This window comes from Trachymyrmex septentrionalis, unplaced genomic scaffold (assembly GCF_001594115.1).
Source record: "Trachymyrmex septentrionalis isolate Tsep2-gDNA-1 unplaced genomic scaffold, Tsep1.0 scaffold8, whole genome shotgun sequence".
NCBI lineage: Eukaryota > Metazoa > Arthropoda > Insecta > Hymenoptera > Formicidae > Trachymyrmex > Trachymyrmex septentrionalis.
This window is the reverse complement of record NW_017305987.1, coordinates 2050113-2061142: the sequence shown is the minus strand read 5'-3', so window position 1 is coordinate 2061142 and position 11030 is coordinate 2050113. Positions and strand designations below refer to the sequence as shown.

General features: G+C 42.1%; 3 protein-coding genes across 3 annotated transcripts in view; 2 read left to right on the top strand and 1 right to left on the bottom strand.

The window, feature by feature from the left end:
* LOC108754512 (uncharacterized protein C7orf26) overlaps window positions 1-1932 on the bottom strand; it is a 2201-nt gene extending 269 nt beyond the window's left edge. Inside the window, exons 1-3 of the mRNA XM_018496874.1 lie at window positions 1717-1932; window positions 426-1047; window positions 49-344 (exon numbers count right to left, since the gene is read on the bottom strand). Coding sequence (XP_018352376.1) covers window positions 49-344; window positions 426-1047; window positions 1717-1795 — 997 coding nt within the window. The 5' untranslated portion in view covers window positions 1796-1932. The remainder of the gene's footprint in view (window positions 1-48; window positions 345-425; window positions 1048-1716) is intronic.
* LOC108754513 (ribosomal RNA-processing protein 7 homolog A) overlaps window positions 1-5495 on the top strand; it is an 8101-nt gene extending 2606 nt beyond the window's left edge. Inside the window, exon 5 of the mRNA XM_018496876.1 lies at window positions 5486-5495. The gene's annotated coding sequence lies outside the window, so the exon portion shown is untranslated. The remainder of the gene's footprint in view (window positions 1-5485) is intronic.
* LOC108754510 (retinoic acid receptor RXR) overlaps window positions 2426-11030 on the top strand; it is a 101854-nt gene continuing 93249 nt past the window's right edge. The window contains exon 1 of the mRNA XM_018496865.1: window positions 2426-2448. The gene's annotated coding sequence lies outside the window, so the exon portion shown is untranslated. The remainder of the gene's footprint in view (window positions 2449-11030) is intronic.

Here is an 11030-nt window from a genome sequence, read left to right as displayed (position 1 = left end):
TATATATATATTACATTATATATGTATGTATTAGAAGCATGAACATACGTTTGTTTCCATAAATGCAGTTCGCAGACATTGCCGCGCTGACTGCTTGCGCGAGTCGTTCCATAGATAGGTCACGCAAGACTGTATCGACATTCGGCCGATTCTGCAGATTCGTTGTCAATAAACGAGTAGTAGAGGCCAAATGTTGCGCCGAAATTGCGTGCTTATTGCTACCACTGTTATTCAGTCGTAGCACCGAGTCCATGAGTAACTGTTGAACTTTTGAATAAAATTTTCGTGACTCTTGAGCCTCTGTGTTGTTCGTAGGATCACGCAGAGGACTCAATATACACCATCTGTAGGTAGAAAAAAAAATAATTCGACACATTAGACACTTGTTTGTCATCTCTATGCAAAGTTATGATGCAGACAATGACCTGAAAAGGCCCGCTATAGGTGTTATTGGGGTCATCGGTATTCCACCAGTAGGCAATGCCGGATTATCCATCAGAGGCGTCAACAATAAACTCGGGTTTTCGTCAATCCATTCGCCTACCAATCTGAGCAACTCGGTAGGTGGATCTTTATCCTCGTAAACTTCACCTATCGCCGTCAGCAGGTTGGCAGTGAAATGTGGAGTGAGCACTGGCAGCTGCTTGAGCTTGTCGATGGATCTTGGAGTAAGCACGAAATAATCATTGAGCACGTGCCTCGCCAGTCCTACGCTCTGTGACGAGGTAGAGCCCAACTGCTGCATCCAAATGCCAGCTGCATTTAGAACTGCCTTGTTTTGTGTAGCGATTGCCAAAGATACCAGGTTACCTAGAATCTTGTATCTGGGACTGTCTGCTGGAAAGAGCGACAAGAAGAGAGCATTGCGTACCGCAGGACTGCCACCTGGACTCTGAAAAAAATCGCTCATGATCTCTATCAGCTGCAACTCCTGTATTGCCTGTGTCGTGTTGCGTTTCTTTCGCTTCTCTATCTCACCGAATACAAACTCTGATATTAAATCCATTTGCAGGTCTACTTGCTTGCCAGGTCTGCAGCAAAGTACCTCTTGAACAAATAAACAAAATTTAATGTAATTGGGGAAAGAGAAAAAATGTTAATATTAAAATATAGAATGACAAAAAGGTTTGACCATAAAGTTTGTATGTTTATCAAATCTATATATCAAAGCAGCAAATTGACGAAGTAAAATAATATTGAAATCTTCATTTTGATGTCAAATAATGTTAGCCTGCTGTCTGGATAGTCGATTAAAAAAAAGAATAAACTCTGAAATATGTATTAATTACATCTTATAAAATATCAAAACGATTGTACCAAAAGATTTTTACTGATTGGAAAACTGAAGACTGCTTTATTGACTGCATGGGATAATTTATTCATGGAAAGATGTGCAACCATCATTGATGCATTTCTAAAACGCTTTATATCAAAATTAAAGGTAGTCATTTGAATGTTAATTATTTTTTATATTTATTAAGATCATAAGACGTAATAACACTCTAGAATTTGTTCGTGAATTTAGAAATAAACATTACTAATGATTTGATAAACGAAACCTTTTTGTCACCCTGCAGTAACGTAGATCTGATATTTTAACTGTACAATGTTAAACTACTGAAACATAGATTTATACAAATTTGATCTTTGATGAACAGAGAGCACAGCTAAAATAAACAGACCATAGCGGCACCGATTAACCTATACAGTTCGTACCGATTCTACATAGAGCTTCCCTGGCGCAGTAAGGGAAGTCCAACTTTCGGAGAGCTTGCTTTACGTCGCTCCCGGACATCGTAACGTGGACGCAATGATTAACCGGACTGATTATCGCGAAGGAAACCGTTCACTTTCGATCGTAGAGCGTTTGACAACGATCATGTGCACGCGCCTGTATGTATACCTATGTGTATACACACGCATGTTAGGTGCTCGGAAACCGGAGTCGCGCACTGCGCACGCCGGTGGGCCATCGCCGCGCAGTGGCGCCACCAGCGAGTAGGTTGCGAAGCGCATTATTAGTCAAAACAATCCGCCGAATTGGTGATCTATTTTTAGGTCGCGCCCACCGTAGCCCACGGTGCTACGCCGTTTTTCCCCGGGAGGCCCCGGAAAAAAAGTTGGCGCTGCCGGTGCCCTTCCGCGACGCCGTCTCGTATCCGCGGATAAGGTTCAACGACCCCCCCTCTACCATCGCGGATTGTGACAGGCCAGGGAGCCGTGCGGCCGTGCGCGGGCCGGCCATGTTTATACCGTGGTGAGAAATTTTCGAGCCGTGCGCCGAGCGTGCCAGCCGCCGTGAACCACGAGCGGGACTATCTCCACGTGCGCCGTGGGAAGCGCGAGTTCCTCGGCCGCGCGTACAACCCGTGCCCCAGGAAGATCCCCCCCTCGCAGCCCCCAGCAGCGCAGGGTTCGCGGAATCGACGATGGAGTCCTCCGACAGGGGTAAGTCCGCGTGAGGATAACACTAAACGCGTGGGAAACGGCGGCAATATTGTGGCATCTGACAAACGGATCGTGCGACGCCCCCGGGGGGGCAATGGCAGTGTCAGGGTCGAAACGGAACTAGTTCAGTGACCGCATTCGCCGCCGGGAGGGCTGGCCGCGCATCCGACGTCTCTTTACGCCCGGTCGACGGACAGTGCTCTATCCACCGGTTGACGGCCGACCCGGCCGTCGAGACTCGAGGTCGCGGCGGTCCGTCCATCGACCGCTTAGATTCTCCGGCGAAAATCGCCGTCGCTCGATCGAATCTATGTCACGCCGCGCACTTTTAGTCGCGACTGTACCACCGCGTCGTCCTCCTTCTCTTTCTCCTCCTCCGCCTCTTTCCTTCCTCTCTCTCTCTTTCTCGCGTGCTCCTCGCCTCCCCCGCGTTCTCACCGTCTCGCTCTCGCGCCTCGGACGAGGACGGGAAGAAAGAGAGAGAGAGAGAGAGAGAGAGAGAGAGAGAGAGAGGACAGTGTGCGCGCGCGTTGCGCCTCCAGGGCATCATCCTGCGGATCGCTCACGGGCACGTGGTGGAACCATCGCCGGCAAAGTCCGAACGAAGAAATCCGAGACGGCGATCCGCGCGGATCCCTCCGTCGTCGGTCTCTCCGGTCTCTCGTCTTCGCTGTCGCGACTAGCCGCGTATAGCCGAGAAAGCGCGACACGGCGACGTTTTCCCCACGCGCGCGCCTCAGCGAGCCCGTAATCCCGTGAGAGTGCGACTGGCACCGGGCGTTCCGCGTTGCGCAACGCCGCGGCCGTAACTGCGTGTCTTTAACCTACATCGGGACGGCCCGGCGCGGCGCGGAGGGTACACGAGTACACCACGCGCGGCGAATCGGAGTCACGGTGTCGTTTGACAACGGCGCGCACGGGCCGTGTACACGTGAGAATTATTATCGCCTGACCGAGCCCCCCCCCCTCCTCTTTTTATTTCTCTCTCTATCTCTCTCTCTCCTCTCTCATCCCTTCCTCGTGCTCCGTTCCTCGCTGTACCTCTCGATGCCTCTCGACTTCACCGTCGTCTCGCCTCGCCTCGCCTCGCCCCGTCACGCCGCGTCGCTTCGCGTCGCGACGTGGCGACACCTGCCGTCCGCTCGTGCGCGCCCTACCTCAAGTCATCGCGAATTAACCCTCCCGCGTCGTCGCCGTTCAACCCTCCCCCGGTGCGCACCGCAGTCCCTTCGATCATGAATCGAAGCGGGGAAAATTTTGTCGACCTCGATGCGGCAACCTGTCGTGGAGAAAAAGGTTAAAACGACTACAAGGTTAAAACTTTTGTCCCCCGCCTTTGCCTTGGGTACTTTGAAACCTCTCTATGTATGATCGAGTGGATTGAGAGGCAGGTTACTGCGAATTCTTATTTATTCTACGTTTGAATAATGTATTATTATTGCGAAGTAAAGTATTTCGGAAATCTAATCGGATTTACTTAATCATTTTTCATTGAAAGGAACTGTAGAATTCAAGATAAATCGGTGCTGGAAAATGAAACTGTTTAGAGAAACAAAATTAAGATAAACTCATATATGTTGTAGACTGTTCTTTGAATTCTTATTTGTTTTGTATTTGGATATTTTTATTATTACAATTATGTTTATATTTTGAAAGTTTAATCGAAATCAGAATTATTTTTCGTGAAATATAAAAGAAACTTGTAGAATTTAAGGTAAATTGCCATTAAAAAAGAAACTTGGTTGGACAAACAAAATGTTTTGATCGATCCGTTTGAGGGCAAACGTGGAGTCAACTGAACAATTTACAGAGTTAACCTGATATTTCGGTGATTTAACAATCGACGATTATTAGCGCAGTCGACTGTCGAATTAAACGATTCGTTCGACGAGTTTGATATCTCGTTACGCGAAATTGATCACCAGTCAATCCGAGCCATTTTATCGCGACACACTCGCAGTCGTACTTTTGTACGATTGATCTATTATGCCATCCGATTATATACATCTCGCACACACATTGCTCAAATTGCTCATTAATCCCATTAATTCACGTCGGCCGTTTCAGCGCGACGCATTTAACATCATACAGATTCATTACACGTTAATGATAAACAAGTCTCTTGAAAGACCGATTGAACTCAACTGTTTAAATTTGTCAGTTTTAGTATTAAAAGATACGATTAGTTTGAGACACTAAGAAACGAAATTGTTAATTTTAAATTAATTTAGTTCGTCTTTATTTCTTTCGATGAAAAATGTATGTATATTTAAGTCAAACATGTACTTGATTTTAAATAAATATGTACATTTTCCAACGAAAGGAATAAAGACGACTAAATTAATTTAATCAAACAAACACAAAGCTGCGTTTGGAGAAAAAGTAGTTACAATTAATAATTTAATTATAATTTAATCGTAATTTATGGTCATTTCGGTGCTGATTGAATATTTTCGATAGGTCTATAAATATAATTATTATTACTAACATAAGCAGTAATTATAATATTAACATTATAATATTAACGATAAAAATGGAGCTCCTAACTATAATTATTTTACCGTGCAATTAAACACTGAGAAAAATACTAAATTTTAGTAAATATTTGTTTAAATAATATCAACTAATAAATAAATATTTACACCATAAAATGTAGTAGTAATAATAGTTCAATCAAATTAATGGTTTTTATCAAATAAATATACCTTCATATTTAGCAAATATTATTCAGATAAATGATTTGATAAAATTTAGTACATTTTTCCAGCGTAGTCACGAACACCGAACACCCCCCCCATAAAATGTGATAGTTTAATCAAATTAATGGTTTCTGTCATATAGATATATCTTTACACTTAGTAAATATTCAGTAAATATTATTCAGACAAATGATTTAGTAAAATTCAGTACATTTTTCCATTTCGCAGATTCACAGATATCAAACACCTTTCTCTGCCGGTGTGATCTCCCCAATTTGGGTTTTGGACAGCGCAATTATTATCGGTCTTTGAGTGGGCGGGAGGGAAGGGAAGGGAAGCGCGGATGAGGTCGCGATGAATATACGCGCGGAGTAAAATTGCGTTCGCGGGAGCGTCTCGTTTCTAAGTTTGGCGCGGTGGATGTGGCGTGCGACCCAACCGACGACCTTTCTGCATTCATTCCGGTCCCCGCGAGATCACGGCCACGACTCCTCCGCCTCGTTCTATCTGCTCTTTTCTTCGCATACCTCGTCGCCTCGTTACTTTCCTCTCGCTTTTCAAGACGTCGCGCTCGAGCGCGGCCGGCCCGTCTTATAGGATAATCCGCAATCAGTTGAGACATTCGTTCGTACTTTACATTCTTGAATTTTAATACACGACCGAAATCTGTCGGCGGAGGAAACAGTAAGAGAGGAAAACAAAAGGTAAGCCGTCGCTTAAATTCACCGCGGAAGAATGCATTTGCTAAAACGGTTGCCGAGGAACGCCAGAGATATTTCATATACCTGTCGAGATATATAAAGGAGACAAAAAGTGGGATGAGACGCAGATATAGAGGTTTGGAATTTGAAAAAGAATTTCTGTATTGATATTCGTGTCGTTAAAGAGAGTTTGTGGAAAAGCAGCGTAGTTTCTGAGATTGAAACGAAAATAGGATACGTCCAGGAAAAGAAATAGGGACGGCAGGAAGGCGGAAAAGGGCGGTAGGCAAAAGTGCATCTGAGTTTTCTGACCTGCTGGTCGTGTCCTAGGAGGGACCCATAAAATTCCGGGATTTCTTTGTCCCGGTTAGGATTGCAGGCTACACACGTTCCACCAACGTCGCCCTTTATCCTTCATTTTTAATCCGCAGTACACCATCCACGCGGCATTTTGTTCTCTTTCGCGAGCCTTCTCTCTCTTTCTTTCTTTCTCCTCTCCCTGTTGGTCTCTTCCTCGTTATATAAGTCCAAGGACGAGCCACGCTGCTAACGTGTTCCTCTCCCTCCATCTTATCGCTTCTCTCTCTCTCTCTCTCTCTCTCTCTCTCGTTCTTTTGCTCTTTCATTCTTCTTGTCCTTCGCTCTCCCTTTCCTTCTCTCGCTCGTTCCTACTTCCTCTCGTTCGTAACGCCGTCCTTCTGCACCATGCATCGCATCAGACGACGCCTTATACGCTGCTCCTGTTATTCTTCTAGCTTCCATACTCCTTGCCTCAGCGTTCAGCGTAGTTCAGGGTCTTCCAAAGCGAGCATCGCGATTTCCGAAGAGAGGGATGTTGGTGTGGGAGAGAAAGAGAGAGAGAAAGAGCGCTAACACAGGCGCGACGCGAAATCTCAAAGTGCAACAAGGTTTCTGCCGTTTTACCGCAGGCTATCCTAGACTTGTTAGTTATACAGGGTGTTCCAAGCACGTCTCAGCCATCTTTCACTTTCTCAAAGACACGTATATATAATACTTCAGGTATAGAAGTCAGAACGAAGAAGATTAATCACTTCTCAAGCATTGCGTTTTTCAACGAATCGATGCAAGCCCGAAGTTGCTTTTGTCTGTCTTTTGAATTTGTCTGTCTTCTTTCCTGTTTTTTTTTTTTTTCTTTTCTTGGGTTCACTAACATTTTACGTTTTATCTTCGACGAACGGTCGATTTACAGACCGACCGGACATCTACTGGAGTCATGTATTAAACTGTAGATTCTGTATATACACAAAAAACAAATGCATATTGTACGCAATAATTACTTGTTTCATGTATTTCCAAAATTTGTATATCCGGAAATCTATCATTCATTAAAAAGAAATAAAGCATCAAATTTATTCAAATATTCTGAATCCTATAAGTTTAATACTTTCAATTAAGATTATTAAATAGAAAACAAATTCGATTCCTTTATATATTTTTTCTTTATTCAAAAGAAAATAAATTCTTGTGTTGTGTACATAATGAATTGTTTTTTCATTTGTAATAAGTTTAGTTTAAGATTATTATCAAACACAAAGTATTCTTTGTTAAAAATAAACGTTATTTAAGAGGAAGAAAGTGTCGAACGATTGAGTAACTTTTCTTAGCAATATAGAATAATATTTTATAGCTTTGCTATCAGCAACGCGTAGTCACAAAAAGAGCTTATCAAAGAAACTATAAAAAAAAGAGGAGAATACAGTTATGATATAATCCGGAAGGCGTTTCCACTATTCGCTATTTTTATCATCTCCCGCGAGCGTCATCGGTAAGATCGCGAGGATAGAAAAATATTCAGTAAACTGTCGGCCGTCGTTAGTCGTCATTAAGGCGGGAGTTCTCAGGTGCGGTATGTCGTTTCTCAGAAGCGGCGTACATCTAATTGCAAATGCACCGTCGTTAGTATCGAAACGCAGGACGAGACGTTTCTTCCTCTCTCTCTCTCTCTCTCTCTCTCTCTCTCTCTCTCTCTCTCTCTCTCTCTCTCTCTTTTCCTTCTCGTTCGCACACGCTCGGATTTCGCGCCAATTAACGAGATAGAATTTCGCGAGCGTGGGCACAGGACATACACATTCGCTATTTAGATATTCGACCTGCGGTATCGCACGCAGCCAGGATGTCCCGCAGTTATAAGCGTTGCCGGTTTTCCTGACTGGGAGGAGCGAGGAAGAACGGAGAGGAATCTCAGACGTGGGCGAGAAATTTTGACGCGACTTGTTTACTTCGTGCGATGCGACGCCGATAATCGTGGAGTAACAACGAAACCGCATGTCGAAAGTGAAAACCCAGCGTTCCATTCCGTAGAAGACGATCGAGCTTCGAACAGGCAGATACAATGTCGCTGCTTTTCTTGCATCTCCTGTTTCAAATCGGACGACAATACAAATATCCCTTAGTACATACGGTCGATCCTTCCTCTGTGTTTTTTTTCTTCTTTGAAACATTAGAAGCACCTGGCTAAACAATGGCCTCTATCTTTACCTTTTTTTACATACAGTTTTACAAATCTTTTCTGAAGATGTTAACCATCCAGTAGGATCTATGAATACCGATTATGGCTCCATTGCAAATATTTTCTTCAATAACGTTGCGAAAAATTTATAACATAAATGCTTTTTGTCTTACATAATTACATAATTTTGTTCTTTGGATTTTGACCTTTAAAATGAAAAATTATTTAATTATGTTAACTTTGAGCAAAAATACATTAACTTTGAGAGGGCGGGAGTTTATTTTAAAATCTTTTTCTTGAGTGGAGTCGTTAAAATTCATTATTTCAATGTATCTTTGTTTCAGAATACGACATTATTTTAGTACCACTATAATAGATTTCTTATCACTTAATATTTTTTATACTTATACTACGGCTCGGTTTTTCTGGTTAACTTACAGTTAGATTTAAACTGACGATAATACAAAAATTATAGTTTTCTAGTACGATTAATCACTAAACTGATAATTTTTTTATGTAGTGATAACTTTAAAAGTTATAAATTAATCTAGCTAGGGAAACACAATTTTTCCATCAAGTTAAGTGAGGCTAAGTCTAAGCCACAAATTAACTAGAAAATGAAAAATTGGACTTAAAAATGATGAAAATTAAAGCCACAGACGACTTATTGCATACAGTAAAGAATCGAAAAAGCTCATCATAAGCCTATTCTTTTTTGGCTGAATTTTTGCACTAGAAGGAAAGAAGAGGAAGAAAGATGAAAAATTCAGCCAAAAAAAAAACAGGTCTCTTGTGCAGTAAAGGACATTCACATTATTCACTAGTGAAACGTTTATTACAGCGATTTTTTTTCTCGCCACCAATGAGAGAGAGAGAGAGAGAGAGACGACTCGATTTTTTAACGATCGAGTGGACACTCGGCACGACGAAGTGACGTTCGATTATAGTAGGCACGCGTGCGATTGACAACTATACAGACGCACTGCTTCCAGACGCGTGCATATGTACACACTCGCGATGCAACGAGTTTATTGATCGTTGCAGCACGCAATCTGGCAGGAGCGCATAGCGCTGCGCTGCTGTGCGCCGTGCTCGTGCAGAGCGCAATTATGCAATCGCGTTATGCAATCGTTGCACCGCGCATTGTTGCCGGTCTCTCATGGCGAGCGCAGAATGCGCCTGGTCGACCCAGTGACATTGGCGTTGCTCACCGCGGAAACAGGACACACCTACTCCATATAGGCGTGAGCCATGTACCACGAGCGAAGGCCGCGACGCTATTTGTTCACGCATCGTTAAGCCTCTGCCGCTTTTTTTCTTCCCGCGTGCGAATCCGCGCGCCTTCGATCTGCCTCCGTCGAGCTTCCCGATATTATCGATTACCCATTTATGGAAATCGATAACGATACGCATAATCGACATATTTGCAAGCTACGTTCCGTTCGACGTGGCAAAAAAAAAAAAAAAAAAAAAGAAAAAAGGGAGCTCCACTGCTACTTATTTAGCACGCAAAGAATACGTTTGCGATTCGCGTCATTGACGAGTTTTTTTTTTATTTTATAGGTTTGTCGGTCGACCTGTTGAAAAAGAGCACCTTTTATACGCGCTCGCGTTTAGTAGCCATTGTAAATTACGTCCCTGACACAGTGACATACTACGATTAACGATAAGTAGCTGATAAGTGAGTGACAAAGGGAAAATTAATTTTCTATCGGTAAACACAAAGTAGATTGCATTTTTATTCAGTTTATTTAGAGGATCTTTCTTGGCGAAATGTGCTCGGAATTCTGATGCTGCCTCCACTCGAAACTGCGTATCGTGCAATTCATTGTGTTGGACACAATGAAGAAAATAACTTATTTGCGGAAACGAAGCGCATGATTTTTTTCAATGTTAAACGTGTCGTGTGATGAGTATTCGGCGATCGGTAACGCGCTTACTGTAATAATTTTCGCTGTGAAGTGGAATCAAATTTTGTAAATGGATATTTTCATCGTTGCGAATACTCGTCGAAATCAAATCAATTATCGCTTTACGCGCGAATGAGTGATTGTTTAAAAAATAGGTTGTTGATAACGTTTTCGTTCCCATCATTTGCCATTTGTCAGTCGATTATTGCAACGGCATTAACGACGCTGTGCGGCATCGTACAAAGTAATATGTCATACAATCATCTATAAATATTTTATGCAACTAGTAATTATACTATATTATGCTGTAAATTATCTGAATAATTTAGCGTCATTATCAGAACAATCAACAACCTGAGCAACTTGATGAGTTTTCGAATTACGAGACTGACTACCTGAGACAAGGATGTACCTAACTAAATATCCGTTCAAGCTCATGGAAATGTTGGGTTGAAACAAACGTTTCATAGCGCTATTCATAATATATTAAATATATATTTTTTTACATATATTATGAATTAATAAGTTTTATACATCGTAAATTAATTTGGTGTTACGTCTAAGTTGTATTTTGCTATATTTGGCAATTATACAATACAGTTTCAGCTTTTTGCTCTTAATTGCGGTACGATGATGATTTTTAACGGAGTTATGAACAATCAAGTCAAAATGTTCCTCTTATTTAATCCGCAATAATTCAGTAACAACAAATCTTAGGAACATTTTACAAAAATGACTTTATAGGAAAAACTTTAAGCTTGATAGAGAATCGAAAATTTTCGCGTTTTTTTTTTTTTTTTTT